Below are 27,111 nucleotides of genomic sequence, written 5' to 3'. Positions count from 1 at the left end.
CCTTTGAGCAATATGGAGGTTAGGGGGGCTGACCCCTCCCCACCTCTGCACAGTCAAAAATCTATATATAACTTTTGACTCCCCCAAAACTCAGCTACAACTACTAACAGCCTACGGTTGACCGGCAGTCTTGCTAATGACACCTATTTCATACGTTATATGTATTATAATCTGCATTCTTACTACAAAGAAGGACAGAGAAAAAAATATTAAGAAAACTGTAAGGAAGAGGAAATACATTTACAGTACTGTGCTGTATTAATTGAAAGAAGTCCACACATAAACAGACTTGTGTGGTTCAAAATCATGTTGTTCAAGGGTCAACAGTACTCAAACACAATGCCAGGGTAAGAGCTGTTGCAGGTTCAATACAAAAGTACAAGACTATTACACTTTTAATTGTACAATAGCTACTTTTAAACATCCCAATATCTATTTTTTCTCTCTCCTCCCCCCTTCTATATTCATTTTACCCTTGGTCAATAGCTCTACAAATTACTTACTGAACACCTATATTTAGGCCCACTCCTAGAATCAGACAAACCCAGACTTAGTCTCTACCCTTACAGAACTACTGTTCATCTTGGACACTAATCAAAAAAAGGGAAGGACACAAAACAGTGTGAGCTACAATAGGGAGGATACTCAATTACACATTTAATTCATTTACAGATGTGCCATGTCATAAAGGAACCTTACTTGGTGTACAGAGTATACAGAAGATCACCCCTGAGTAAGCAATATTTAAGCGAGGGCCTAAAGAATTCACACATACGAGCCTAAAGCAGAGATGGAATCTAGAGACTATGCAGGCTGAAGCAGTACAGATGAAGGTCTTAACGTAGAAGCCTGAAGTGTTTAAAGATGGAGAGAAACTGATTTGAGAAAATATTGAGAAGAGGAACAGTAATGACTTGCAGTGTAGACTACTCTATATTCTCCTATGAGAGCTATATTATACTATAGAGTGACAAGGAAAGAGGGCTGAAGTAGAAGAGCAGAGGGTGGCAAAGGAGATTAAGCAGGAGCCAGAGAATTAAGAGGAAAAACAGAGATGAGATGTCATAGACTAAGGCAATTCTGGGCCCTCTTCTCTTCTCTCACTACCCTCTCTCAGCCAGTGCTATGATCATACATCTCTCTATACTGATGACTAACACACTTAAACCTTCAATGGCAATGTCCCCTCTGACCAATATATCCAACCACTTACTTGATATCCACACTTGAATGTCTAGTAGCTATCTCAAAATAAAATGGCAAAACAGAACTCCTATTTTGTCTCTCAAACTTAGACCCACCCAGGCTTCTAATCTTCTTAGAGGAATCTCCATCCCCCTTTATCTCAAGCCAAAACACTAAATGTCATCCTTAAATTTTCTCTTTCCCACACTTCCACATTTTTGCATCCAATTCATCAGCAAATCAATTCCACTGCCAAAATAATATCCAAAGTCAGGCCCTCTCTCTCCATCACACTGCGACCATCTCCAGTCAGGACCATCTCCTGGGCCACAGTGCCTAACTAATCTCCTTAGTCCTTCTGTAGTTGGCTCCTACTTTCAATCTGTCATCCCTAAAGTAAACCAGAGTCATCTTCCTTAAAATGATTTCCCAGAGCACACAGAATAAAATGGAAAAATCTGTATCTTGCCCTAAAAAGACCACCTCTCTCTCAACCAAGCCCCCAGCCTGTTTGCCTTTTATCAGTAACTTTAACATCCAAGGCATTATTATTATTATTATATTGCATTTGCTGTTGCTTTTACCTGGAACAATCTTCGCCAAGATCTCTGCATTACTGATTCCTTCTTGTCACTGGGATCTCAGGCTTACTGTTACACATCCTCAGCAAGATTTCCTACAGTTAAGTAGTCTAAGGTAGCTTCACATGCTCTTTCTACCATACTATTAACGTAACATTTATATTTTTATACTTTTTTATTTTTTATTTGTTTATGATAGTCACACACACAGAGAGAGAGAGAGGCGGAGACATAGGCAGAGGGAGAAGCAGGCTCCATGCACCAGGAGCCTGACGTGGGATTCGATCCCGGGTCTCCAGGATCGCACCCTGGGCCAAAGGCAGGCGCTAAACCGCTGCGCCACCCAGGGATCCCTATATTTTTATACTTTTAGTTTATCTGTTTACTGTCAAATTTTTTGGCTTAAACGTAAGCCTCTGAGAAGATAAGCATTGTGCACTAGGGTCACTGAAGCATCCTCAGAGCCTGACAATCAATACTTCCTTGAATTAACAAACAAATGCTACTGACAGTAAATGTGAAAAATATGACTTGATACAGTAGACATGGAGGGCATTACTGGCTTCAGTGAAAATAAGGCTGAAGAGTTATTAGGATGTGGGAAAAATGCAAGTACAATCTAGACAATGCTTTTAAGACATCCAGCTGTGACTGAGAAGAGTGACGTATGACAGTAACCTACAAGGAAGAAGGCTTCATATGAAGAGAAGAGAAACTGAAAAGAAGGTTTTTAAAATTATTTTAACATAAAAAAGACTAGAGCATATTTACACAGTTGGGGAAAGCTAAAAATACTGGGAAGACAAGAGATGAGAAATTTCTCTTATACTGGTGATAGGTAAATAAAACTAGATTGATAAACATGCTCTCAAATCACTGGAACTATAAAAGACTATGCCAAATTATCCATACAACAGAAAGGCATATATAAAAGAGGTTATGACTTTACTTTGCAAACTCACAGCCATTCATAAAGAGATTCCAGGAAGAAAAAAATAACCATTTCTCCAAGCATTTCACTTCTATGTGATTTTGCACATTTTAAAAAACTACTTTTGGTCTAAGATCTTTTAAGTCACCAATATTTTAGCTCAACAGGCCTTACTTATTAGTATCTTTGTACCTTTCCACCTTTGTAGGAGTAGCATGCTCATTACTAGGACTAAAATGAAACTCAAGAGTTGAGAGTCAAATGTCTAAGCCCAAAGTACATACTGCTCCGCAATTAAAGATGAAAAATTTATTGTGGAGACCTCAGATATACGGGAGGTATATTTACAAACAATGGGCTGGCTAATCATGCTAAGATCCTGTAATTTGCTTCCTATACTATGTTCTCCATTACAAAACTCAATGCATAAAAGTTATCAACTCTAGGCATATAAAGTAGCTTTTTGAAAAATGGCATTATACTCTTAGAAGTTAAAATATTCTACTATTCATGTGAAAGGACACAGAGTTGAAATTTACTTGGAGGATGAAAACTGTACGAGTAAAGAATGATCAGTCAGTAAGCATCTATTGAGCAACTACCATATGTAAACTTTATGCTAAGTGCTGTGGGGGATGTCAAAGAAATAGAAGAGGCGAGTAGAAGTTCATAATCCAGTTTTCATTAAAGAACAGTCCTAAGAAATATATTGACAAGCATAAGTTTAAGAGACACCTTACCAAAAGTGCTCAGTGAATAAATGAAGTTGATGGAAGGCACAATGAGGCCCAACTGGTCAGGTAAGTATACTCAACAAAGGAATGATATTTACTCTGTATATTAATAAATTTTCTATAAACTCACCTGCTGAATATCGAGGCTGGTGATATCCATATGTACAATGAGGGCTTCCACATTTTCCATCAACTTTTTATCTTGGAAATGAACAATCAAGTCTTTCATTACCTGGGGGGTCATCCCCACCAATTTATCACTTAAAATATATGGCTCAAGGCACTCCAAAAACACTCCTTTGGCCACTGAGTTCTCACTTAGTTTATCATACATCTGGCTAAATAAAAGATCCCTGTAATAAAAAGAAAAAACATACTTTTAGGAATATTCTGAGCATCCACTAAATTCAATCAGCTGCTACTTCTCTTTTTCCTATTTCAACTGTTTAAGGAAAACAGTAACAATAGAGCTTTACATTAGAAAAGCATTTTATATATAGTATCTTAACGAATTCTCCCAATACTTTTACAACTAAGAAAAGTTGAATAAGTTATTTGCAGAGAGTCACATAGCCAACGAGTGACAGAATCAGAATTTAAACTCAGCCTTCTGGGCAGCCCAGGTGGCTCAGCGGTTTAGTGCCACCTTCAGCCCAGGGTGTGATCCTGGAGACCCGGGATCAAGTCCCACATCAGGCTTCCTGCATGGAGCCTGTTTCTCCCTCTGCCTGTGTCTCTGCCTCTCTCTCTCTCATGAATAAATAAATAAAATCTTTAAAATAAATAAATAAATAAACTCAGCCTTCTAACCTAAATCCTATGTTGGGTCTATTATGGCACACTGCTTCTTAAAGACAATGGTGGTAATGTAGTGGGTAGTACAGTGAACATGATGAAGTAGAAAAAAATAGAAAAGGGACTATTCCTAGGGACACCTAGCTGGCTCAGATAGCATTCGACTACTGATCTTGGGGTCATTGAGTTTGAGCCCCACATTTAGTGTCGAGATTACTTAAAAAAAAAAAAAAAAAAAAAAGGACTATTCCTAATTTATCCTCTCCTTTTTCTTTTTTTTTTTTCCTCTCCTCTTTCTTGAGATCTAAATACTCCCAGCTGATCTAGAGTCAATATATTTCTTTATCTAGTTCTTACCTCTTGCTTCCCAAAGGGTTTAGGTGGTGATTATTGATGAAGAAAGAAAATATTCACTATTTTTAAAAATATATCTGGAATCTATTTTACTGCAGAAATAATTTTTTAAATTAATCTAAATGCCACTACACTCAATAATTATGTTTTATTTCACATTTCTGCAAATAGTCCATAAAGTTATACTCATCATAGCTATAATTCCAAATTCTGCTTTCATGTAACGCCATGCAAGAAACATCATTCTAAGATACTACCTACTCTTTAAATTTACCATTTTGTTTAACTCACAATGTTTCGACATGCTGAAACATCAGAATTTACTTAAGTATTCCTGTAGTGTTGGGTGTATCACTTTCTTCCAAGTATTTTACTGTCATGAGTGATGCACAATGAACATCTACATATAGAGTCTTTCCCTGGTGGGGGGACTAAATTCCTTAGTCATGGTGAAATTTAGAAATTTATCTTAAGTCAAAAAATATGAAATTTATTTAGAAATTATCTTAGAAATTTTTAGAAATTTTAGAAATTTATCTTAAGTCAAAAAATATGAATAATCCTGTGGCATTTGAAATCTTACCAAATCATCTTCAAAAAGTATCATAGCACCAATTTACAATGCCATCAGCAATGCAGAATTATACAGTTTCATCAAACAATTATGTTTGTTTTTTCTACTAGATAATTTAATAGGCATAAATCAGGGGCTTCTGGGTGGCTCTAAGTGTCTGACTTTGGCTTAGGTCATCTCAGGGTCCTGGGATCAGGCTCCCTGCTCAGCGAGGAGCCTGCTTCTGCCTCTCCTTCGAAGCTTCCCCTGCTTGTGCTCTCTCATTCTCTCTGTCAAATAAGTATTTTTTTAAAGTATAAATTAAATAATATCGCTATTTTTAATTCTCTGAGTGACTGGCAAAATGAAATGTTTTCCATGTTCCCATTCATACATTGTACTGCCTTGTTTAATGTAAAAACTGTGCTGGGGTGCCTGGGTGGCTCAGTCAGCTGAGTATCCAACTCTTGAATTGGGCTCAGGTCATGGTCTCCTGGGTCATGAGATCTAGCCCCCATCTCAAGGTTGGGACTCCGGGCTCAGCAGGAAGTCAGCTTGAAGTTTCTCTCCCTCTGCCTCTCCCCCAACTCCCCTGTATACAATCTCTCTCTCAAATAAATAAATAATTCTTAAAAAAAATAACTGTGCTAATTCTATTTACCATTAGGACTATTTATTTATTACTAAATGTGTTATCTCTTTTTATGTGTATCATGTCACTTGAGAAAAAGTGGTAGCTGGTTCATCTGCAGGTTTGGTCTTTCATGACTAGTTCCACAAAGAGGTCAAGGAAGATTCTGGAAGGAACAGGATGGGGTCTCTGCCTCATCTGAAGTCCTGGAAGGGGAGAGATCCTAAGAGAACTGGCTACAAATGCAACAAAACCACATACCATGTTTCAATAAACAGTATCTAAAATATCCTGGGAGGGAAATTTATATCCATTAATTCTTTTTCTCAAATCCACATATCTAATTTTTAGTTTTCCTCTCTGCTTCATATTTTCCATGTTAGTTTCATTTTAATCAATAGTCCATCACATTTTTGTGATTATCAATTAGTAACCAAGTAAAAGAAACTAAGATTAATGAAACGTTGCTGCAACAAAGATAAAGAGTAACAAAGTAACTAATGAATATAAAGAAAATGCCCTATTTGCTAGCCCTTCCACTCTATAATGTGTTGTTAAAAACAATATGCTATGAAAGATGATCATATATTTTAGTTCAACACCAAAAGCCCTAGGGAGGAAAATTAAAGAGTGAAAAATTCAGTAAACAGCATAAAAGGAAAGGGGTGGTGGAAAGGGAGGTGGGCGGGGGGTGGGGGTGACTGGGTGACAGGCACTGAGGGGGGCACTTGATGGGATGAGCACTGGGTGTTATGCTATATATTGCCAAATTGAACTCCAATAAATAAATAAATAAATATATATATATATATACACATACATACATACACACACACACACACACATACACACAGCATAAAAGGTGACAAGGCAGTCCTGTTTAAAAAAAAAAAAAAAAAAAAACCAGCATGTAATGCTGGTAAGATTAATGGCAAAACTATATGTTTCTTTCTGAAAAGAGCCTAAAAATAAAGAAGCAGGAAAAATAAAATTCAGCATCTCCTATTGGTATCCCTACTTTAAAAATAAAATAAAATTCAAAGACACGTTTTCATCATTTTGGGAGAATATTTATTAGAACATCAAAGAAGAAGGAAGAAAGAAAAGTACATACCAAAAAAAAAAAAAAAAGTATTTAGCTCCTGTGTTTCTTTTTATATCTAGGAATTATACTCCAGGGTGCTGACTTTGTTTCCTGGAATTCCTAACTTTAAAACTGCTGTTTATCACTTCAAACTTAGCCACCCCGCAGCCAGTATAACATAAAATCTATCCTGAGTAACAGAGAGACAAAGAGGTCTTCTTTCTACATAACTTCACTTTACATTAATACTCATATTAAATACATTATTTGGGGTCTACCATTCATAACTTCAAATTGATAGAGACAACAGCCAAATTTACTTTGTGCATTATAAATTTTGCAATTTAAAAAATATGAAGACCTCAGCTTGATTGTAAGTACAAACCCAGACTGTCAGAAACAGAGCAAGAGCATCAATCCTTAATACTTCCCAGTCTTTACTACATATATAACTGGAGCCAAATAAATAAATCCCCTGTAAATATAAGTAGGAGTTAACATATTCAAAGTTGATTTGGGCTGCTCTCCTTATATATATAAAAGTAATGGCAAAGCTCAAATGAACTATAAGAAATTCTGTTCAAAATGTTCAATTTTCTGATATAAATACCTATATCACAGTTTATCACAGTTTATAAAGATTTCCTTTAAAAAGGCATGGCTTAATTGAGGTGATGGCTGCACAACCCTATGAATATACTAAAAACTATTGAATTGTACACTTTAAAAAAAGGTAGGGATCCCTGGGTGGCGCAGCGGTTTGGCGCCTGCTTTTGGCCCAGGGCGCGATCCTGGAGACCCAGGATCGAATCCCACATCGGGCTCCCGGTGCATGGAGCCTGCTTCTCCCTCTGCCTGTGTCTCTGCCTCTCTCTCTCTCTGTGACTATCATAAATAAATAAATAAAAATAAAATAAAATAAAATAAAATAAGGTAAATTTTATGGTATATGAATTATATTTCAATACAGCTGTTATAAAATTTAAAAGGCATGGCATCTTTTCCCCCCTAGCTTTGATGTTTAAAATATTAACATGCAATTATCAGAAAACAATATCTAAAATATACAGTTTTCAACTATGCTTGATGATTAAGATCTTTCTGTTCCTCAAATAATAACATTGATGCTGAACAAGAATGAACAAACACCTTGGCTATCAAAAGACCACTTCAGATTCACTTTAGATTTAGCAGAAATATTTCTGGTTCAGATTTACATGTAATTCAAGTCATTTGAATGATGGCTTCTTTTTGGATATCTGCTTACAGTGATATAAGCTCAAAGTGGTCAAGATTATCTAGACATAGCACCTATTTTGTTTGGTCTTATATGGCTTTATTGGGATATAAATCACAGACAATAACAGCCTATTTTTAAACATTGTTCAAAATCATGATTATAGTTCAAGTAAACTCTGGACCTATTTTCAAAATAAAAATCAAAATAGTGCTCGCTTCGGCAGCACATATACTAAAAAAAAATCAAAATAATGTCTACCACTGTATAGACAAAATAACAAATAAATGTCCTACAAAAAGCCTTAAGATGTATCTTTTGTCTAATACTAAAGAGAAAATATACACTACCAAATTGAAAGGAAATTATAAAAGAAATCAAATTATGAAAATAAAAGTACAAGTCTTCAAACACAGAATTTCCTGTCACTTCTGATTTTAAACAATTCACAAAGACTATAAAACCAAATATTAACCAAAAAAGACATCTATAACATGTTGGTCAGTATGCCCTAGGAGAACAAGAAATATGGTTCCTGCCACAGTAAAAGATTTTACACTATAAAAGAATTCTTGGGGACACCTGGGTGGCTCAGTGGTTAAGTGCTTGCCTTTGGCCCAGGGCATGGTCCTGGAGTCCTAGGATCAAGTCCCATGGAGCCTGCTTCTCCCTCTGCCTGTGTCTCTACCTCTCTCTTTCTGTCTCTCATGAATAAATAAATAAAATATTTTTTAAAAATAAAAATAAATAAAAGAATTCTTAAGTATGACTGGGAATACATATGTACACTAGTTCAATTAATTACTGCTGGGTATGTGATACTATGAATTATGATACTGCAGTAACAGTGATCATAGTGTACGTCATGGTACTCAGTTAAAATCAATTCAAAATATGTATTGTGTTTATAATTGGACTCACATAAGGAACAGTATGTGAGGGGCTCCTGGGTGGCTCAGTCAATGAAGTGTCTGCCTTCAGCTCAGGTCATAATCTCGGGGTCCTGAGATCAAGCCCCACATGGGACTCCCTGCTCAGCAGGGAGCCTGCTTCTCCCTCCTCCCTGCTTGTGCTCTCTGTCTCTCTCAAATAACAAAAAGAGAAAAGAAACAGTATGTGAAAAGGGGTTGACTATAAAAACAATGTACTCTATCAGAAGATATTAATATAAAAAGCATGAGGGGGCCAGGACTGAGTGTCTAAGTGATAGCCCTAGAAGTGGAAGTTACCCGAATTTAGCTGAGTATTAGATTATGCTTTGTAAAGTTGTATTTGTGTTATACACAATTTAAGCATTCTTTAAAGCAATCTTAATGTCTCAGATATTTTGAAAAATTTGGAACCTAATATCAAAGAAAGGGAAATAAAGAAAGGGTCCAGTTAAAAAAAAAAAAAAAAAAGAAAGGGTCCAGTTTAGGAAGAAAGATATGATACAGGATTGAAGCTACATATATCTTACAATCCTCCATTTCAATTTGTCCTAGGGAATTTTTAACTTGTCTATGGAAGTCTAAGAAAAAATTATGGAAACTATAGCATTTGAGAGTGAGCACACTGAACTATTTGAAGTATACAAAGAATTTTCCTATCTTATCTATCTTTAATCATTGCATGTTTGGAATGGAAGGAGACTTAAGGATGACCTAGACATGAACTGATCAACTGGCCTATTTGACCCTATATATGGGATCTTTCTGATCCCATATATAAAAAGAAAAGCCAAGATGGTGACAAGTAAGCAAGCATAAAACACAATCTAAAACACAAAAGGTAACATTTGATCCAATAACAATTCTTACATTGCTGGGTATTCTGCTCTGTCCCTTCTGCCCTTACTGGAACCTTGAGAGCAGAAAAAGTAGGGGAAAGAGAGTAAGAACACACCCTGCTGGACTACTCCCAAGCAGAAGCAGGTTCTAGTACAATCTGGTCTTCAGCTTTTGAAGTTTTTTGTTGTTGTTGTTTTCATTCATTTGAGAGAGAGGGAGAGAGAGAGAAAGAGCACGAGCAGGGCAAAAGGGCAGAGGGAGAGGGAGAGGGAGAAGACAGTCGACTCCCCACTGAGCAGGGAGCCCAACCCAGAGCTCGATCCCAAGACCCTGAGATCATAACTTGGGCCGAAAGCAGATGCTTTACTGATTAAGCCACCCAGGGGCCTTGGTCTTCAGCCTTTGGAAATAGAGGAATCCAGAGAGAAGGAAATCATACTATGGGTTCGGGAAAATATCCATGCCCTGGATCTAGTCATGTATGAGTTGGACAAAGGAAAGAGAGGGAAGAGCTGGGAAAAGAACCCATGAGATCTTCCTTCCCTTTGGAGGTCAGGAATATACTGTAACTGCTGATATTTCTTTCTGAGATCTCCAAAAACAAATATTGTATTTGTTTCTGACAAGCCCAGAAAAAAAAATATGGTAAGGAGTCAGGAAAATTTAATGGAAAGAAAGAAGTTGGTAAAAACAAAGAAATAATAAATAGATCCTAATTTGGTAAAAATCTAGACCAGATCTCATGTTCTAGGTTATATACTATGATTTAATGAAGTAATTACTGCATTCTGTAATTACTGCATTATAGCCAGTCCATAGATTACATAAAGTTGGAAATATTTCCTTTTCAAGTCATATAAAAAAGAAATGCTCCTCTTTCAGAAAACTTTGGAAATAACACAAAATGTTTCTGAAAAAAAAAAACCTACTTTTTAATTTTCCCCTATATAATCTAGCATCTTACAATTACTAGGACCATTTTAACCTTACATCACTGTGAGAGTAGTATTCACATATTCAAGATAATGACCATAAGTCACCCTGCCAACTACAAGGCAGAATTATTTCATTAATTCAACCATCAGGTACTGGATAGTTACTTTATGCCATTCTAGGTGGAAACTATCCATTTTATAAAGATATGCCTTCTTACTTGAGGTAAAATTCAGTATTAGGTACTTCATTCTACCTTATAATTATGTCAACTTGAAATATGGGTTGACTCCAGTACTTTTAGTATTAGGAACATCTCTACATCTCAAATTCCTCATCTTAAAATGAGGAAAACATTACCTTACACTACAATTATGAGGCTTAAATAAAATATGTAAAACTGATCCATAAACTAATGAGCAGCTTTAAAAAATAAAAGATAAATAACAAAGATGGGAATATGTAAGTGGCATCAAGAGAAAACCAAGTTTTAAAAACCTATCATGGCTCTTAGTTTTCTAGAAAACTGTAATTAGTTATACAATTCACTGTCCATTAGCTAAAAGTGAACTAGCTGTTCTAGAGATGCAAAAATATTTCTGGTAGTACGCCTGAGGGAAATTTTTCCCTTAGGCCCCATAGAGAAGAAAATGTGTGACACAAAGCAATGTTTTCAATAGTATCCAACCATAACACAACACACTTTAACTGGGTAATTACATATAATACTGTATAGCTAAAACATTGGAATAAACTTAAGTAAATAGAAGCCAAAGCTCTTCATGACTTAATTAATGGTCTGAAATAGCAAATAACTGCCCTCTTGATAACATTCACTGATACTTTCAAAATATGATCCAATGTTTTATGATTCAGGCTACCTAAATACAAATTCATGAGTCAGCACAGCACTATACAGGGTTTTAGCAGTATCTGCACTGGATCCTCACAGTTGTTGTCTACCACTCAGAAACAAGCTAGTAGTCAAGTGCAAGAACTCAGGAGGAGCCAAATAGCCTATACAGGAATCCCATCTTGGGTCCTCAAAAGAAGTGTGAGGTAGCTTTGGCAAGCTCTTTAATGGCTTTCTGCCTCTAGAACCTCCTATGTAAAATGAAGAGGATAATAATACTTACCTCAATGTTATAAAAATTAGATAAATTAAGGCAAAGGGCCTACCTGGCATGAGGGGAGCTATTATTTTAAGTGTAAAAAAACTGAACTAGCGAAAATTGGTTTATATAGTTACTATTTAAACCAATAAGGCCAAATTAAAAGTTTATTTATACTGCTGTCTTTTCAACAAAAGGCTCTAAAAGCCAATACCAGAAGCACTCTGAATTTTGCCCTTTTTTGTATGGCATGTAATACTGTGTTTTAGTGACAGTTCATAAAAGAGGATATATATACAGGATATGAATCATATACTTTTACTTTTAAGATCTTTTAGTAGGATTGCTCTTTTGTTAGCTATGTTTACCTCCACTATCTGGCCATACAAACACAAGATGATATAGCCACAGCATTTATTTTAGAAAAGTTAGTTTTACTAGGTAAATGGGCTGAAAATTGTTAATCAAACTTCTGTAAATTAAACTTTCTTAAAAAATATCCAAATTCATAGACTTCATAACAGTAAATTACAATATAAGCAAGAGGCAATCTGGGTTCAAAATAATTAATCTGACAGGCAGTGTATACTTACTTTCGTTGCAACAGCAGGCAGTAATCAACTATGACAGGTACCATGTCCTGAAGAGAAACCATAAAGAAAGCATCAGCACTACCCCTTTGTCCCATAGACCCTTGGTTAGACATAATCAAAGTGGTTTGTTTAAGACACTGGTAAATTATTGGGAGAATATAATTTTATACCATACTTTTGGTTAAGTAATTTGGTGCAATGTGTCAAAAGTCTCAAAAATGTAAAAACACTTTTACCCAGAATTACCCAGTAATTCTATCTGGAAATTTACCTAAATACATTGAAGAAAAAAAACTGTTTAATGCATTAAGATATTTGCTGCAGCTCTATAACAGAAGCAGAAGAGGGAGGAAAGGAAGAAATTGGAATTAAATATATAACATGGGAATAAAAAAAAAAAATAACATGGGAATACTGTTAACTAAATTTAATAAAATATTGTGTAGATATGAAAAGTATTATGTAGATATTACAAATTTACAAAGAGTTTACAACAACATAACATACTTTGGGTAAAAAATACGTATTTTTTCAACCTTCTAAAGAAAATTTGCAAAGGAAAAGAAAAAAAATGAGGAAAATACATCAAATTGATAATAGAATACAGTTGGTCCTGTTGGTGGCTCAGGTGATTAAGGTTGTCCATATTTTGTCACAACCCTCCAAACCAGCTATTTTGAGGTTGATTTAACTTCCCAGTTTCATAACATTTTGATTGCTTTAAATTTATCTTGTAGACTTGTATCATGTGAATGGCAACCCATAATTTTGGCCTTTTTCATGAGAAACAGTTTGAGGGCTAAACAGAAGCTTATTATTACTGGAAATTGTCAAGTAACCAAGCATTAGATTTCAGTAGTACTCTTTTTCTGCTGGCTGCAGGGAAATGGTTTCCTTAAAAAAAATAAAATCCTAGAAGGCCTAGGTTCCAGGCAGAAAAAATATCCCACCAGGGGAGAAGGTACTATATGAAGAAGAGAATACTACATGCTAACAGTTGTTTGACAAAACAAATAAAACCAAGGAAACATTATCTGAGAGAGGTATCAGAAGGACCTACAAACCTGAAAGGATTATGGGGTTATACCTAACCCATCCAATCTACTTCCTTTAGTCATCAATATTCCTTACAACAAGATTTAAAATCTTACTTAGATTCTTCAAAAACAGGAACTAAAATAATTGAGAAGTGTTAGATCATGTTTAAATCCTGTGAAAAGTGTTAGAGCTATGGCAAGTGTCAACCCTGTATGAGAATATAGTGGGCCAGAGAATCTGGAGGGCAAAAAATCTCCCCAGAAATGTTGGGGAAAAATTTAATAAACATTCCTTACAATACACAGCTGAGTTCCTAAGAAAATAAGGGCAATACTCAAAGAGTCTAAAAATGAAAAGGAAACTGAAAACCAAAGCAGTAAGCCCTAAGCTGTCACTGAGACTATCTTACATATTTGTTGGTCACATTAAAAGCTTGGGTTTTAATGCCAGAAAGAAGCTAAGACCTTAAGCCCTTGCAACATAAGGGATTGAAGCAAAGATCCTCCTAAAACCAGGAGTCTTGAAAAGCTGCATCCTCAGTGAAAGGAAAAGAGGGAGGGAAATCTGTCTATAAGCATAGGAAGATGACAAGAAAGACTCTCAGCCTGGACTCAGCGGGGGTAAATGTATACTCTATAAGAATCTATAATCTATATGCTGCTTGTAGGTGGATTTGAGACTTGAATTTCCACCATCTCCTTAGGATAGGAAAAATCAAGCCAAGAAATTAACATCTTAAAAGATGATTCTGAAAAAAGACACTCCTGGGGCATTTGAAAGAAGGAAATCCAAAATTTCTCTGGAGACAGTACTTAACACAGGCAAAGTAAGTTCTAATGATAAAGCCCTTCTGAAGATGTACTCAAAACAAAAAATTTTAAAGCACTGCACAAAATAATTCACCATGAGTAAACATCAACAGAAACTACAAATAGGGACGCCTGGGTGGCTCAGCGGTTGGGCGCCTGCCTTTGGCTTAGGTTGTGATCCCCAGATCCGGGATCGGGTCCCACGTCGGGCTCCCTGCATGGAGCCTGCTTCTCCCTCTGCCTGTGTCTCTGCCTCTCCTCTCAATCTGTGTCTTGAATGAATGAATGAATGAATGAATGAATGAATAAATAAATAAATAAATAAATAAATAAATAAATGAAACTACATATAGAGGTAGACTCCTAAACCTTCAAGTATTATGAGAAACTATTAAATATGTTTAAAATATTAAATGCAAAAATTAAAGAACTGCTTGGCCTAGTACTAAGTATTAAGGATACACTTACTAGAGAGATTTATGGAGAGTGAAATCATCAGATTCATACATTTAGGACAGATCACTCTGGTGATTTTATGATGGGATGATCTGAAAAACCAAGACTGAAAGTAGAAGGCTATCATAGCAGTCAAAATGGGAACTAAACTAGGATAGTGATAGTAGACCTAAAAAACAGCAGGCAGAATTAAGAGATATTTATAAAGTAAAACTAGAGTTTGGTGACTGATTGGTTTGGGTTGGAAGGCATAGGAAGGAGTCTATGATAACTCCTAAGTTTCTAGCTTAAGTGACAGCTGAGTGAAGATGCCACAAAATGAGATAAGGAATATACACAGAAGTGTTAGAAGAAAGAAGCTAGGTGCAGTATGGACTATGGTAGATTTGAGGAATATCTTTACTTAAATGTTGAATAATAAGAAATTGAGTAATCTGAAACATCTGGATTAGAATTATAGATTTCTAGGGGCGCCTGGCTGGCTCCATCAAGAGCATAAGACTTTTGATCTCAGGGTTGTGAGTTCGAGCCCCATTCTGGTGCTAGAGACTACTTAAAAAAAAAAAATTATAGATTTCTAAGCCATGAGAGGAAACAATGTCCATGAATAAACTTGTCCAGGGATGATAATGGAGCTAGAAATCAACGGACAATGAACTAAGTCCTAAGACTAATAGTTATAATATGGTCAAAGGACAGAAACAAAATTCAACTCAAGAACAATCACAAAGGTAAGAAAACCAGAAGGGCACAGAGTCACAGATGTCTACAGGATACAGAACTTCAAAAAGGAAAGATGATCATCACTGTTTAATACAGAAATAGGGATGGATAAAACCTGAAAAGTGTTTTTTGGATTCAGATATGCAGATATCATTGCTATCTTTAATAAGAGGGTGTTTTATCTTACTGATTAAGTAGTAAGTACAGTGATGAGTGACACCCAGCCTGCAGAGAACCAAGTGGTGAATGAAGTATTTGGTGGTGTGTGAGGTGAAGGGAGGTAAGGAAAGGAGGTATGAGGAGGAGGAAAGAAAGAGGACAAGGGAGGAAGGGGGAGGAAAAAAAGAGAAAACATCAATATATGTATAGCTGGAATCCCTGAATAAGAAAACTCCAATAGTGCAATAGATACAATTCAAGACACAATTCAAGAAAACTTTCCTGAAATTAAAGAGAGAGAGAGAGAGAGAGAGAGAGAGAGAGAGAGACTGAGACTTAAATCCTGATACTGAAAAAACACATCTTATGCTGGGGGAAAAATGGCCTAGATTAGTTACATTGAGATTCAGTGCAGTCAAGTTACTGGATTCCAACAAGTAAAGAAACAGCCAGAAGAAATGATCAATCAATTATGAGAGGGGGGAAACATCTATCTAGCCTAGGATTTCCCCTACAGTGGTATTCAATGTCAGAATGTCACAGAGCAGTCAGTATCTTCAAGATCCTTAAGGAAAGCCAAAATGTTTTTCAATATAAAAGCTAGAGTCCACCAATTTGAAGATTTAACAACTCAAAGAATATTGTTTTCCTGAACCTTTCTTCATGAAACAGCTTCAGCAACCAAGAAATGGCTGGTGAGACTTCAGCAAAAGCACTGATGATTAAGCATGAACTGCATTTAACAGCTAAAGTAAAACAAATTATATCCTTTGATGATGAGTAAAAGATTTATATTAAGGCAAACTGGAAAGAGAAAGTAAAGAAGGAAGGAGGTAGAAAAGATCCACTGGCTTCATCTGTAAGATGGCAGTTAAAAGATATCCTTTAAAGCTCATGAGTAAAATTGGAATTAAAAGCTTGTTTTAACAGTATAAAAGCAAATACTGGGATAATGGTTAAAATGTGTAATGAAGGAGGGCTTGAGGCGAAAGGAGGAAGGAAAAATATGCTAGTTGGGATCCCTGGGTGGCGCAGCGGTTTGGCGCCTGCCTTTGGCCCAGGGCGCGATCCTGGAGACCCGGGATCGAATCCCACGTCGGGCTCCCGGTGCATGGAGCCTGCTTCTCCCTCTGCCTATGTCTCTGCCTCTCTCTCTCTCTCTCTCTCTCTGTGTGTGACTATCATAAGTAAATAAAGAAAAAAATATTTAAAAAAAAAAAAAAGAAAAATATGCTAGTTTTCATCACTGTAAGGAACAATGGTCAAAGAAACAGAAGATCAAGGGAACTATATACCTTTAGCTATAATCCTAAAGGTAATCATTGGAATAAAATACATATTCCCAAATATCAGAAATATATGCACAAATAAAAAAGTAGTGAAAAGTGTCCTTAAAAATATAAATATATATATATATTTGGCTTACCTCACTTAAGATTTTCAGAATAAAATCTGAAAAAAGCAAAACTCTGAAATCTCAAAAAAGCAACCTCCCAGCTCTATGGAGAAAGCAAATAAATACAAATACAAAGTGATCCAGAAAGACTGAAAATAAAAGGATAGGCCAAAGTATACGGTGCAAAGAAAAAAATCACAGGATGTGATCTATCAGATAAAGTAAAATTCAGGCTAAAAGGGCAATTACATGAATAAATAAATCATTATGAAGATAAACTTCTTTCTACAAGCTAAATTACTATACAGTACATACTAAGTTATACAATGCTAACATTCATAAAATACAAGATGGAAGGGAAAACAAGGAAAAGAGCACAATCCAAAAGGCACTTTATTTCTCACAGTCCATGAGAAATAAGGTGGAAAACAATGAGTAAGGGTTTAGAAGATGTATAAAAAATTGATTGATAATAAACTATTCTCTGTGAAAACACACAAAGCACTATATTTCAAATGTTCATTGAACACTAATCAAAACTGACCATATACTGGGCCACAAAAAAAAAAAAAAAATCTAAATAAACTTCAAAAGGTAGAATTAGTACACACAACATTATCTGATGATACAATAAAACCAGAAAGTAATCAACTATCAGAAAATAAGATGCTTTTTTATTTTTTATTTAAAAAAAATTTTTTTTAAGATTTTACTTATTTATTCATGAGAGACACAGAAAGAGGCAGAGACACAGGCAGAGGGAGAAGCAGGCTCCATGCAGGGAGCCTGACGTGGGACTCGATCCTGGGTCTCCAGGATCACGCCCTGGGCTGCAGGCAGCACGAAACCGCTGCACCACCAGGGCTGCCCCAAGATGCTTTTTTAAACCTTCTCTAAAAACACTTCAAAGAAAGAATACTAAAGTTGAAGATTATATATAAAGACAATAATGAAAGTGATACATATTGAATTGACAGCCTTAAATAAATCTGGAAATTGATATTTTTAGAACACTCCATCCAACAGCATCAAAATATACATTTTTCTCAAGTACACAGAACATTTACTAAGATAGATGATGTATGTTGGCCATAAAACAAGTTTCAAATTTAAAAAAATTCAACTCATACAAAGTATGTTCTCTGACCACAATGGAATTAATTTAGAAATTAGCCAAATAATGACAAGATGACATCACTATAGATTCTCTAGACATAAAAAGGGTAATTAAAATGTCACAAGCAACTTTTTCCCAGTATGTCTGACAACTTACACGAAATGGCCAAACTTCTTTAAAGATAGAAAATAAAGATCCCTATTCAAAAAGAAATACATAGGGATCCCTGGGTGGCTCAGTGGTTTGGCACTGCCTTCGGCCCAGGGCGTGATTCTGGGGTTCCGGGATCGAGTCCCGTGTCGGGCTCCCTGCATGGAGCCTGCTTCTCCCTCTGCCTGTGCCTCTGCTTTTTTCTGCGTGTGTCTCTCATGAATAAATAAATAAAAATTAAAAAAAAATACATAACCTCCTAAAAATTTATACTGGTAGTTAAAAACCTTCCTACAAAGAAAAGTCAAAGCCTTGATACTTTCCATGGTGAATTCTATTAAATATTTAAGGCAGAAACAATACCAATTCTACACAAACTCTTCCATAAAGTTGAAAGGCAGGGAATATTTCACAAATAATTCTATGAGGCCAGGATTACACCAAGACCAAAACTACACAAAGACATTATAAGAAAGCAACAGAACATCATTTCTCATGAACATAGATGTCCTTATAAAAGAAGAGGATACATCATAACCACATGACTTTATCCCAAGTGCCAGATGGATTTAACATTCAAAAAAAAATCAATATAATCTACCATATTAACAAATGAAAAAAGAAAAACTATATGATCACCTCTATAGATACAGAAAAACAATTTGACAAAAGTCAATAGCATTCATTCCTGTAAATGAAAGAATCTTAGGAAATTAAGAATAGCAATTCCTTAACCTGATAATGGGCATCTTCACAAAGCTATAGCTAGCATCAAACTTGTAAATCAAAGACTGATGCTTTCCCACTAAAACTGAAACAAGACAAGGATGTCAACAATCAGAATTTCTATTCAGCATCATATTGGAGGCCACACTAAAGCCAGTGCCATAAGGCCAGAAAGAAATAAGACATCCAGATTGGAAATGAAGAAATAATTGTTTTTATTTGCAGACAACATGATTATCTATGTAGAAAATCTGGTGGAATATACAAAGAATTATTAGAGCCAACAAAAGAGTTTAGGAAAGGCACAGGATAGTTCAATATACTAAAATCAGCTGCATTTCCATATACTAGAAAAAAACAAGCTGAAACTGAAAAAAATACTATGTACAATAGTGTAAAAAAAAAAAATACTATGCAACTACCAAAGCAAAAAAAAAAAAAAAAAAAAAAGAATTCTCTATGAACCACATAAAAAGATCTGCAAGATATATTAAGTGGGAAAACAATACAAAAATCACAAATACAGTTTCCTATTATTTGTGTTAAAGAAGGAAAAAAAATATGAATGGGTGGGTGGTTAAATCTGTGTGTATTTGCTCGTGTTTACGTAAGGAAAATCTGGAAGTATACATAAAAACTTAACAATGGTGAGAACTGGGCAGATGGCATCAGAGTGGAGACAAACTTTTCACTGTATACATTTTTGTACTGTTTTATTATTTTTATTTTACTTTACTTAATTTTTATTATTTATTCATGAGAGACAGAGAGAGAGGCAGAGACATAGGCAGAGGGAGAAGCAGGCTCCTCACAGGGAGCCCAATGTGGAACTCGATCCCAGAATCCTAGGATCACACCCTGGGCCAAAGGCAGATGCTCAACTGCTGAGCCACCCAGACATCCCTGTACTTTTTGGTTTTTAAATCATACAAATGTTTAATTAATACAAAAAAATTAATTGTTTAAAAAAGAATCGACACAGATAATACAACAATGTATAGTTGATCTCAGTGCTACAAAAATAAGTACCTCAAACATAGAGACAAGGATATACACAAATACATCTAAGCTGATTTATATAAACTCTATTTATATAAAGTAGATACTGTAAAGAAATCTACTATAGTAGATAATACAGACCAGGGACACTGCTAGGTATTAATGATACAGATTTAACAAAGCAGACATATCTTATAGTCTAGTACAAAGATTTTTTAAGTAGTTAACTATATATAATTAACTATATATGTAGATAGATAGATATATCTACACACACACATTTATGTTTTATGGTTAAAGCAAAAATTAAAATACTGTGTGATACGGTTCTTCTATATAAACAAAGAAAGAGAGGGAGATAAATATTTATAAATATAAATTTGTAGATTTCCATACTCCACAGCACATAACAAGGTACCCAAATTGTCCCTCCACTGAGCAGGATGGTATCAAAGAAGACTAAGAAGGAGAGGAGTTGCAATCCCAACAAGACAGTGACAAACCTCTCTTCCTCCCACATGGAAAGTGCTAGTGGAATTCACATAATAAGGCCCAGTGGGGTGGTATCAAAAGAGACTTAAAAGAGAATCAGAACTTTCACCAATGCCCAATCCAGTGCCAGTGATACTACTCTCACCATGCACCAATGGATGCCACATAGGGAACAGTAATGAGGCATTCCTGTCCCTAACTAGCCAGTGAAGTATCAGAGAAGGCTTAGTAGGAAGCACAACTCCCATCTCTGTCCAGCAGTGAAGATGAGCACCCTCTATCAGGTATCAGTGGAAGAGAATCTGTACTTTTACCTCCACTTAACAGTAAGAAGGTAGGACCCCTTCCCTTGCCAGAACAGTATCAGAAGGAAACAGCTAAAACAAAAAATTTAAATAAGATCTGGAGTCTCACAATATAACACCCACAATGTCTAGGTTTCAAAAGGAAATCACAAATCATAAAAGAACCAAAAAGATCTCAAACTGATTTAAAAAGTGATGATCAATGGATGCCAACACTAAAATACAGAGATGTCAGATGATCTGACAAAGATTTTTAAAGCAGTCATGGTAAAACTGCTTTAATAATTATGATTACAATCTTAAAACAATAAAAATATAGAAAATGTCATTTAAAAAACAGAAGATACAAAGAAGAACCAAATGGAAATTTTAGAACTCAAAAACTGAATAAATGAATTTTTTAAAAATTCAAAGGATTCAAGAGCATTATATATGGTTCAGTGGAAAAATGAGTGAAAACAACAGAAATGTCCAATCTGAAGGAGGAAATAGGCTGAAAAAAAAAAATAAAATGAACTGACAGGAACCTCTGGGACTAGAACAAAAGATCTAATGTGTCATCAAAGTCTCAGAAGAAGAAAAGAGAGAGAGTAAAACTGAAAAAGTACTTGAAGACATAATGGCCAAAAATATCCCAAATCTGGGATATAGACACAAATATACACATTTATCCAAATAAAATCAATCTAAAGGAATTCATACCAAACATATTTTTCAAACTTCCAAAAACTAAAGACAAAAAAAAAAAAATCAGAAATCTTCAAAGTGGCATGAAAGAGAGGACACTTTAGCTATAAGGAAAAATTATTTATTTATTTATTTATTTATTTTATTTTTTATTTTTATTTTTTTTAGGAAAAACCATTTAAATGACTGGATTTCTCATCAGAAACCATGGAGGCCAGAGCAAGTGGCACAGTATTTTTTTCAAATGCTGGAAGTAAGTAACTGTCAACATAGAATCCTAAATCCAATGGTCGATCCTTGAAGAATGAAGGGTAATCAAGACATTCTAAGAGGAAAAGACTTTACTGTCAGCAAACCTACCCCCAAAGAATGGCTAGTTAAAGTTTTCTAAACAGAAAGGAAACAATAAAAGAATGGACACTCTGGAACATCAGGAAGGAAGAAAGAACACGATAAGCAAAAACAAGAGTAAACGTAATAGATATTCTTTGTCTTGAGCCTTATGTTTTATGATTGAAGCAAAACTTACAATACTGTGTAATGCAGTTCTGTATAAAGAGTAGGAAGGAAATACAACTCAGAAATAAAAAGCAGCAAACTATTGACAGATGCAACAACCTAGATGAATCACCAGAGAATTATGCTGAATTTTTTAAAAAGCCAATCCCCAAAGCCTACATACTACATAATTCCGTTTATATAACATTCTTAAAATGACAAAATTATGGAAATAGGAATAATTAATGGTTGCCAGAGCCTATGAAAGGGATGAAAGTAGGAGAAAAGAAGGTGTGGCTATAGATGGGCAAAATGAGAAATCCCTATGGTGATGGAAATGTTCTGTATTTTTACTATATTGGTCAATATCCTGGTTACACAGTTGTACTATAGTTTTACAAGACATTCCCATTGGGGGAAACCACCTTAAAGGTATTTGGAATCTCTCTATATTATTTCTTACAACTGAATGTAAATCTATAATTATCCCAAGTCAAAATCAATTTTAAAAAAAGAAATAGGATACACATAGTTCTCATGCCTGCCCCCAACAGTTCTCAACTCATTTAAATAGAGCTAATCCATTCAAATTAATGCCTTCACTGGCTTCTTAAAGAAACCAAGTCCTTATTAATTTTGAACATTTAGAACTATAAACAAGATTGAAATATTAGTTAAAGCCAAACCTATTTCCATTATATTAAATCTTCCTTTCTAGTATCTAATTATGAAGAGACAAGCTAGACTGTCCAGAGGATTACCCCTGGTGGCAATCTCTAGATGCCTGAAAATAAGCAAGGTGGGATCAGTAACTCTCCATTTCCCAAGAGCAAGGACTAAGCACAGACCCAATCTTGCACAGAATCTGTAGTGAGAGCTAGCAGCTGACATTTCAGGGCTAGTATATGACCACCTGGAGCAGCTGGTGCCCAAGCTCAGATGGTCACCCCACTTAGCCCATCTGGAAAGTTGCATTCACAAAAGCCCTAAAAGAAAGAATAGGGAAAAACAGGTCTCTCTCTCTCTCTTTTAAAGACTTTATTTATCTATTCATGAGAGACACAGAGAAAGAAGCAGAGACATAGGCAGAGGGAGAAGCTGGCTACCTGTGGGGAGTCGGATGCAGGACTTGATCTCAGGACCCCGGGATCACGCCCTTGAGCCAAAGGGGCAGACATTCAACCACTGAGCCATCCAAGCATCCCAACAGGTCCTTCTCTTGAAGCAAAACCTCAGTCTATCCAGTCAGACCTGGTCTATACATGCCTCTCCCTGGAATACTGGAAGGGCCTACATGCAAACTTCTGACCCTTAAGTTCAGCCTGTGCTGGGCACCGCTTGTGGCTCTCTGCCTAAAGTCTTTCAACACAAACACAGTGAACAATACCTATTTTAGGAATATTCCTCTTGGGCAGCCCGGGTGGCTCAGCGGTTTAGTGCCACCTTCAGCCTAGGGCGTGATCCTGGAGACCCGGGATCGAGTCCCAGGTCGGGCTCCCTGCATGGAGCCTGCTTCTCCCTCTGCCTATGTCTCTGCTTCTCTGTGTGTCTCTCATGAAGAAATAAATAAAATCTTAAAAAAAAAAAAAAAAAAAGAATATTCTTCTCAGTCTCAAAGCCTTGCAGAATGCCTCTGAAAAATGACTGATATTATGGTCTCCAAAATAAATTAAAAAAAAAAAAAAAAAGAAAGAAAGAGTAGATATTTCTCTAATCTCTTCTTCAATGCACCGTGCTATAAACCAGCCACAACAAACTGCTTCTCTTGTTAGATATGTATATATATATTTAAGATTAAGGAAGGCAATAGATATGTAAATTTAACTGAAAAAAAAACCTAAATTTAAGCCTGTCAATTGTTTGAATGAGTGAACAGGTCATTTTTTTGCATTGTGATTATGTTACCATCTACCAACTGAAGATATCATCTCTGGCTTTCCCTCTTTCACAGGGATGATGCAAAAGGAATGAGGTCACAAATACAGATACCTTTGCTTTTTGGAGCAATGGCATTTATTCTCATAGTGTATATTCTAGAAGTCAATCAGGCAATGAAAACTGCATTCCTTGAAAATGATTCAAAATTATAACAAAGCCCAGAATATATATGTGTGTGTGTGTGTGTGTGTGTGTGTGTGTATATATACCAGAGGAGATAAGCATTCCTAAACACACACATAGATAGATCAATAGATCTATCTCCATGGGCTATCAGAGCTAGTCAGCCGTATTCCAGTATTAGTATACTAACCCATGAGCAGCTACATAGATAGAAGTATCTCTTTGTACGTGTATGTGTATATGGGTACTTTCCCTTCTTTTTATCCAGGCATGATAACAAAACAATCTAAGAAAGACCTAACTTCCCAGGACCAACATTTTAATCAAACCTCAGAAATAAGGTGTTGTGCTAGACACCAACACTGTTTTCCCTTCCTCAAATCACCTCATAGAAGCATGAGTTAGACAAAGAAGGCTCCTATTGCTTAACTCTGTGTTCAGCTTTTAGTCTCTGTCCACTCTGGCATGAACTCCTAATATAAAAACATATGCCAACAGCTGCTATGACGTTCTCATAGAAGGGAAAATTAAGCAGGAAGATGAGCTTGAGAACAATTAATGTAAGACTTTAGTTTTAAGATATTTTAAAATTCCATTATTTTTCAAATCCTATTAGCTTGCTTCATATAATTAAAATGCCTCGTGTTTGTTTATACCTCTGCCTCGTTTCATAAACAAACATGAGTACGGCAAGATAAAATATCCCAAAATACATGAAACTGCTTCCACAGGTAACGGACCAGCTTCTGAGTTTAAAAGTAGAGAATTCTGATACCAGAGAAGCCAAAGGGACAGTTTTACAAGTCATTAACTTGAATGTTAAGTTAATTAAGTTGAATGTCATGAAGGACCAATAAGATGAATAAAATGGTATACAATCATTCAATATGATTACCATGACTATACTAAGATGAATTCATTTTGTATTTTTACTTTTTTATACATTTCAGTATCTTCCTAAAATTGATGCATTACTTAGTCCTCCCTTTTTCAAAGTGAGTTACTTAACAACATTGGTCTGAGACTATCAAACAATAGGGCAGCCCGGGTGGCTCAGTTTAGCACCGCCTTCAGTTCAGGGTGTGATCCTGGAGACTCGGGATCGAGTCCCATGTTGGGCTCCCTGCATGGAGCCTGCTTCTCCCTCTGCCTGTGTCTCTGCCTCTCTCGGTGTCTCTCATGAACAAATAAATAAAATCTTTATAAAACAAAAAACAATAAAATGTGCATGAAACCTAACAGAGTATAGGGTGAGGCTCCCTGAGCCAGACAGCCTGGATGCCTATCATGAGTCTACTGTTTACTGGTTGTATGATATTAGGCAAGTTATTCAACTCTCTTGTGTGTCTGTTTATACCTATAAACATCTATAAAATGGAGATATGGGATCCCTGGGTGGCACAGCGGTTTGGCGCCTGCCTTTGGCCCGGGGCGCGATCCTGGAGACCCGGGATCGAATCCCGCGTCGGGCTCCCGGTGCATGGAGCCTGCTTCTCCCTCTGCCTGTGTCTCTGCCTCTCTCTCTCTCTCTGTGTGACTATCATAAATAGATAAAAATTAAAAAAAAAAGAAATAAAACGGAGATATAATTACTCCTCAAGTATGTTATGAAGATTAAATGAGATACTTGCCAGGCACACAGCACACAATAATATTAGCCATGATTATAGACATCTGTGTTGTGTATGCTAAGTCCTATTCACAATTCAACCCTCCCAGAGTTAGATTTCAAACATATGCCCTAGGGGCACCTGGCTGGCTCAGCCAATAGAGCATATGACTCTTGATCTCCAGGTCACAAGTCTGAACCCCATGTTGGGAGTAGAGCCTATGTAAAAAACAAACACATACACATGCCCAAGACAAACACTATATACAACATAAATACAGGGTTTTAAAAAAAATTCAATCAACATATATTTCTCAAATCAAAGGTACTAAAGTAGATGCTGGGAAAAATCAGTCCCTAGACTTATAATGTCTAGCTGGGAAAGACTGATACTGAGTAAGTAATTTAAGTGCATGGTATCTTACAAAGAACTGTACCTGATTTAATCTGATGAGGAAGTGACGTTTAAGTTCAGACCTGAAATTAAACAGGAGCTGGTTAAGCTAAAAAGAAACAGGAAAGAATTATGTGAAGAGAACATCACAGGAAAAGGCTCTAAGTTAAGAGAGAATAGGGATGTCAAGAAACTGAAAACTCTAGTACAGTAGGGATAAAGAGAATTAGGGGACACAGGTGGAGATATATAATGCAGACCCTTAGAAACTGCTAGGGAATTTAGTCTTTACTCCAGGACACCAGTCTTTAAAGTCTTTAAAATATCTTAAAACCCAAAGAGTCTCATGTCTACACTTGATATATATTTCTCTCTAGAATGAAGTGTAGTAAGAATATATACATGAAGTGGCTAAGGTAATATACCAAGAGAAGATGATATTGACATGCACCAGGATAGTGGCAGAATGGACGTAATGATGTAAAGAGATTACAGAAAACAGTCAAGTGGCTAAATCAATAGGAATGAGTGAAAGACAAGAATCACTCAACTTGTTTTAGGTGTATGGTGGATCCATTCACTTAAATAGGGATCATTAGCAAAGACTTTGTGAAGGATGTTCATGACCTCGAGGTACTTATAAAACATCCAAGTAGGGATCCCTGGGTGGCGCAGCGGTTTGGCGCCTGCCTTTGGCCCAGGGCGCGATCCTGGAGACCCGGGATCGAATCCCACATCGGGCTCCCGGTGCATGGAGCCTGCTTCTCCCTCTGCCTGTGTCTCTGTCTCTCTCTCTCTGTGTGACTATCATAAATAAATAAAAATTGGGGATCCCTGGGTGGCTCAGCGGTTTAGTGCCTGCCTTCGGTCCAGGGCATGATCCTGAAGACCCAGGATCAAATCCCATGTCGGGCTCCCTGCATGGAGCCTGCTTCTCCCTCTGCCTGTGTCTCTGCCTCTCTCTCTGTGTCTCTCATGAATAAATGAATAAATAATTCTT

At 36.2% G+C, this 27,111-nt stretch overlaps 1 protein-coding gene and 1 long non-coding RNA gene across 3 annotated transcripts in view; one reads left to right on the top strand and one right to left on the bottom strand.

The window, feature by feature from the left end:
- VPS8 (VPS8 subunit of CORVET complex) overlaps positions 1-27,111 on the bottom strand; it is a 268,885-nt gene that overhangs the window by 172,048 nt on the left and 69,726 nt on the right. Inside the window, 2 exon segments of the mRNA XM_025451499.3 lie at positions 3,562-3,784; positions 12,493-12,539. Coding sequence (XP_025307284.3) covers positions 3,562-3,784; positions 12,493-12,539 — 270 coding nt within the window.
- The window catches only part of LOC125754293 (uncharacterized), a 176,151-nt gene that overhangs the window by 137,854 nt on the left and 11,186 nt on the right, over positions 1-27,111 (top strand). Inside the window, exon 4 of one of the 2 annotated variants that reach the window (XR_007408098.1) lies at positions 21,718-21,802. The exons of the other annotated variant lie outside the window; for it this stretch is intronic. This is a non-coding gene — a long non-coding RNA (uncharacterized LOC125754293). The remainder of the gene's footprint in view (positions 1-21,717; positions 21,803-27,111) is intronic. 2 annotated transcript variants of the gene reach the window in all.

Source organism: Canis lupus, chromosome 34 (assembly GCF_003254725.2).
Source record: "Canis lupus dingo isolate Sandy chromosome 34, ASM325472v2, whole genome shotgun sequence".
Taxonomy (NCBI): domain Eukaryota; kingdom Metazoa; phylum Chordata; class Mammalia; order Carnivora; family Canidae; genus Canis; species Canis lupus.
This window is presented reverse-complemented; position numbering and strand designations above follow the sequence as displayed.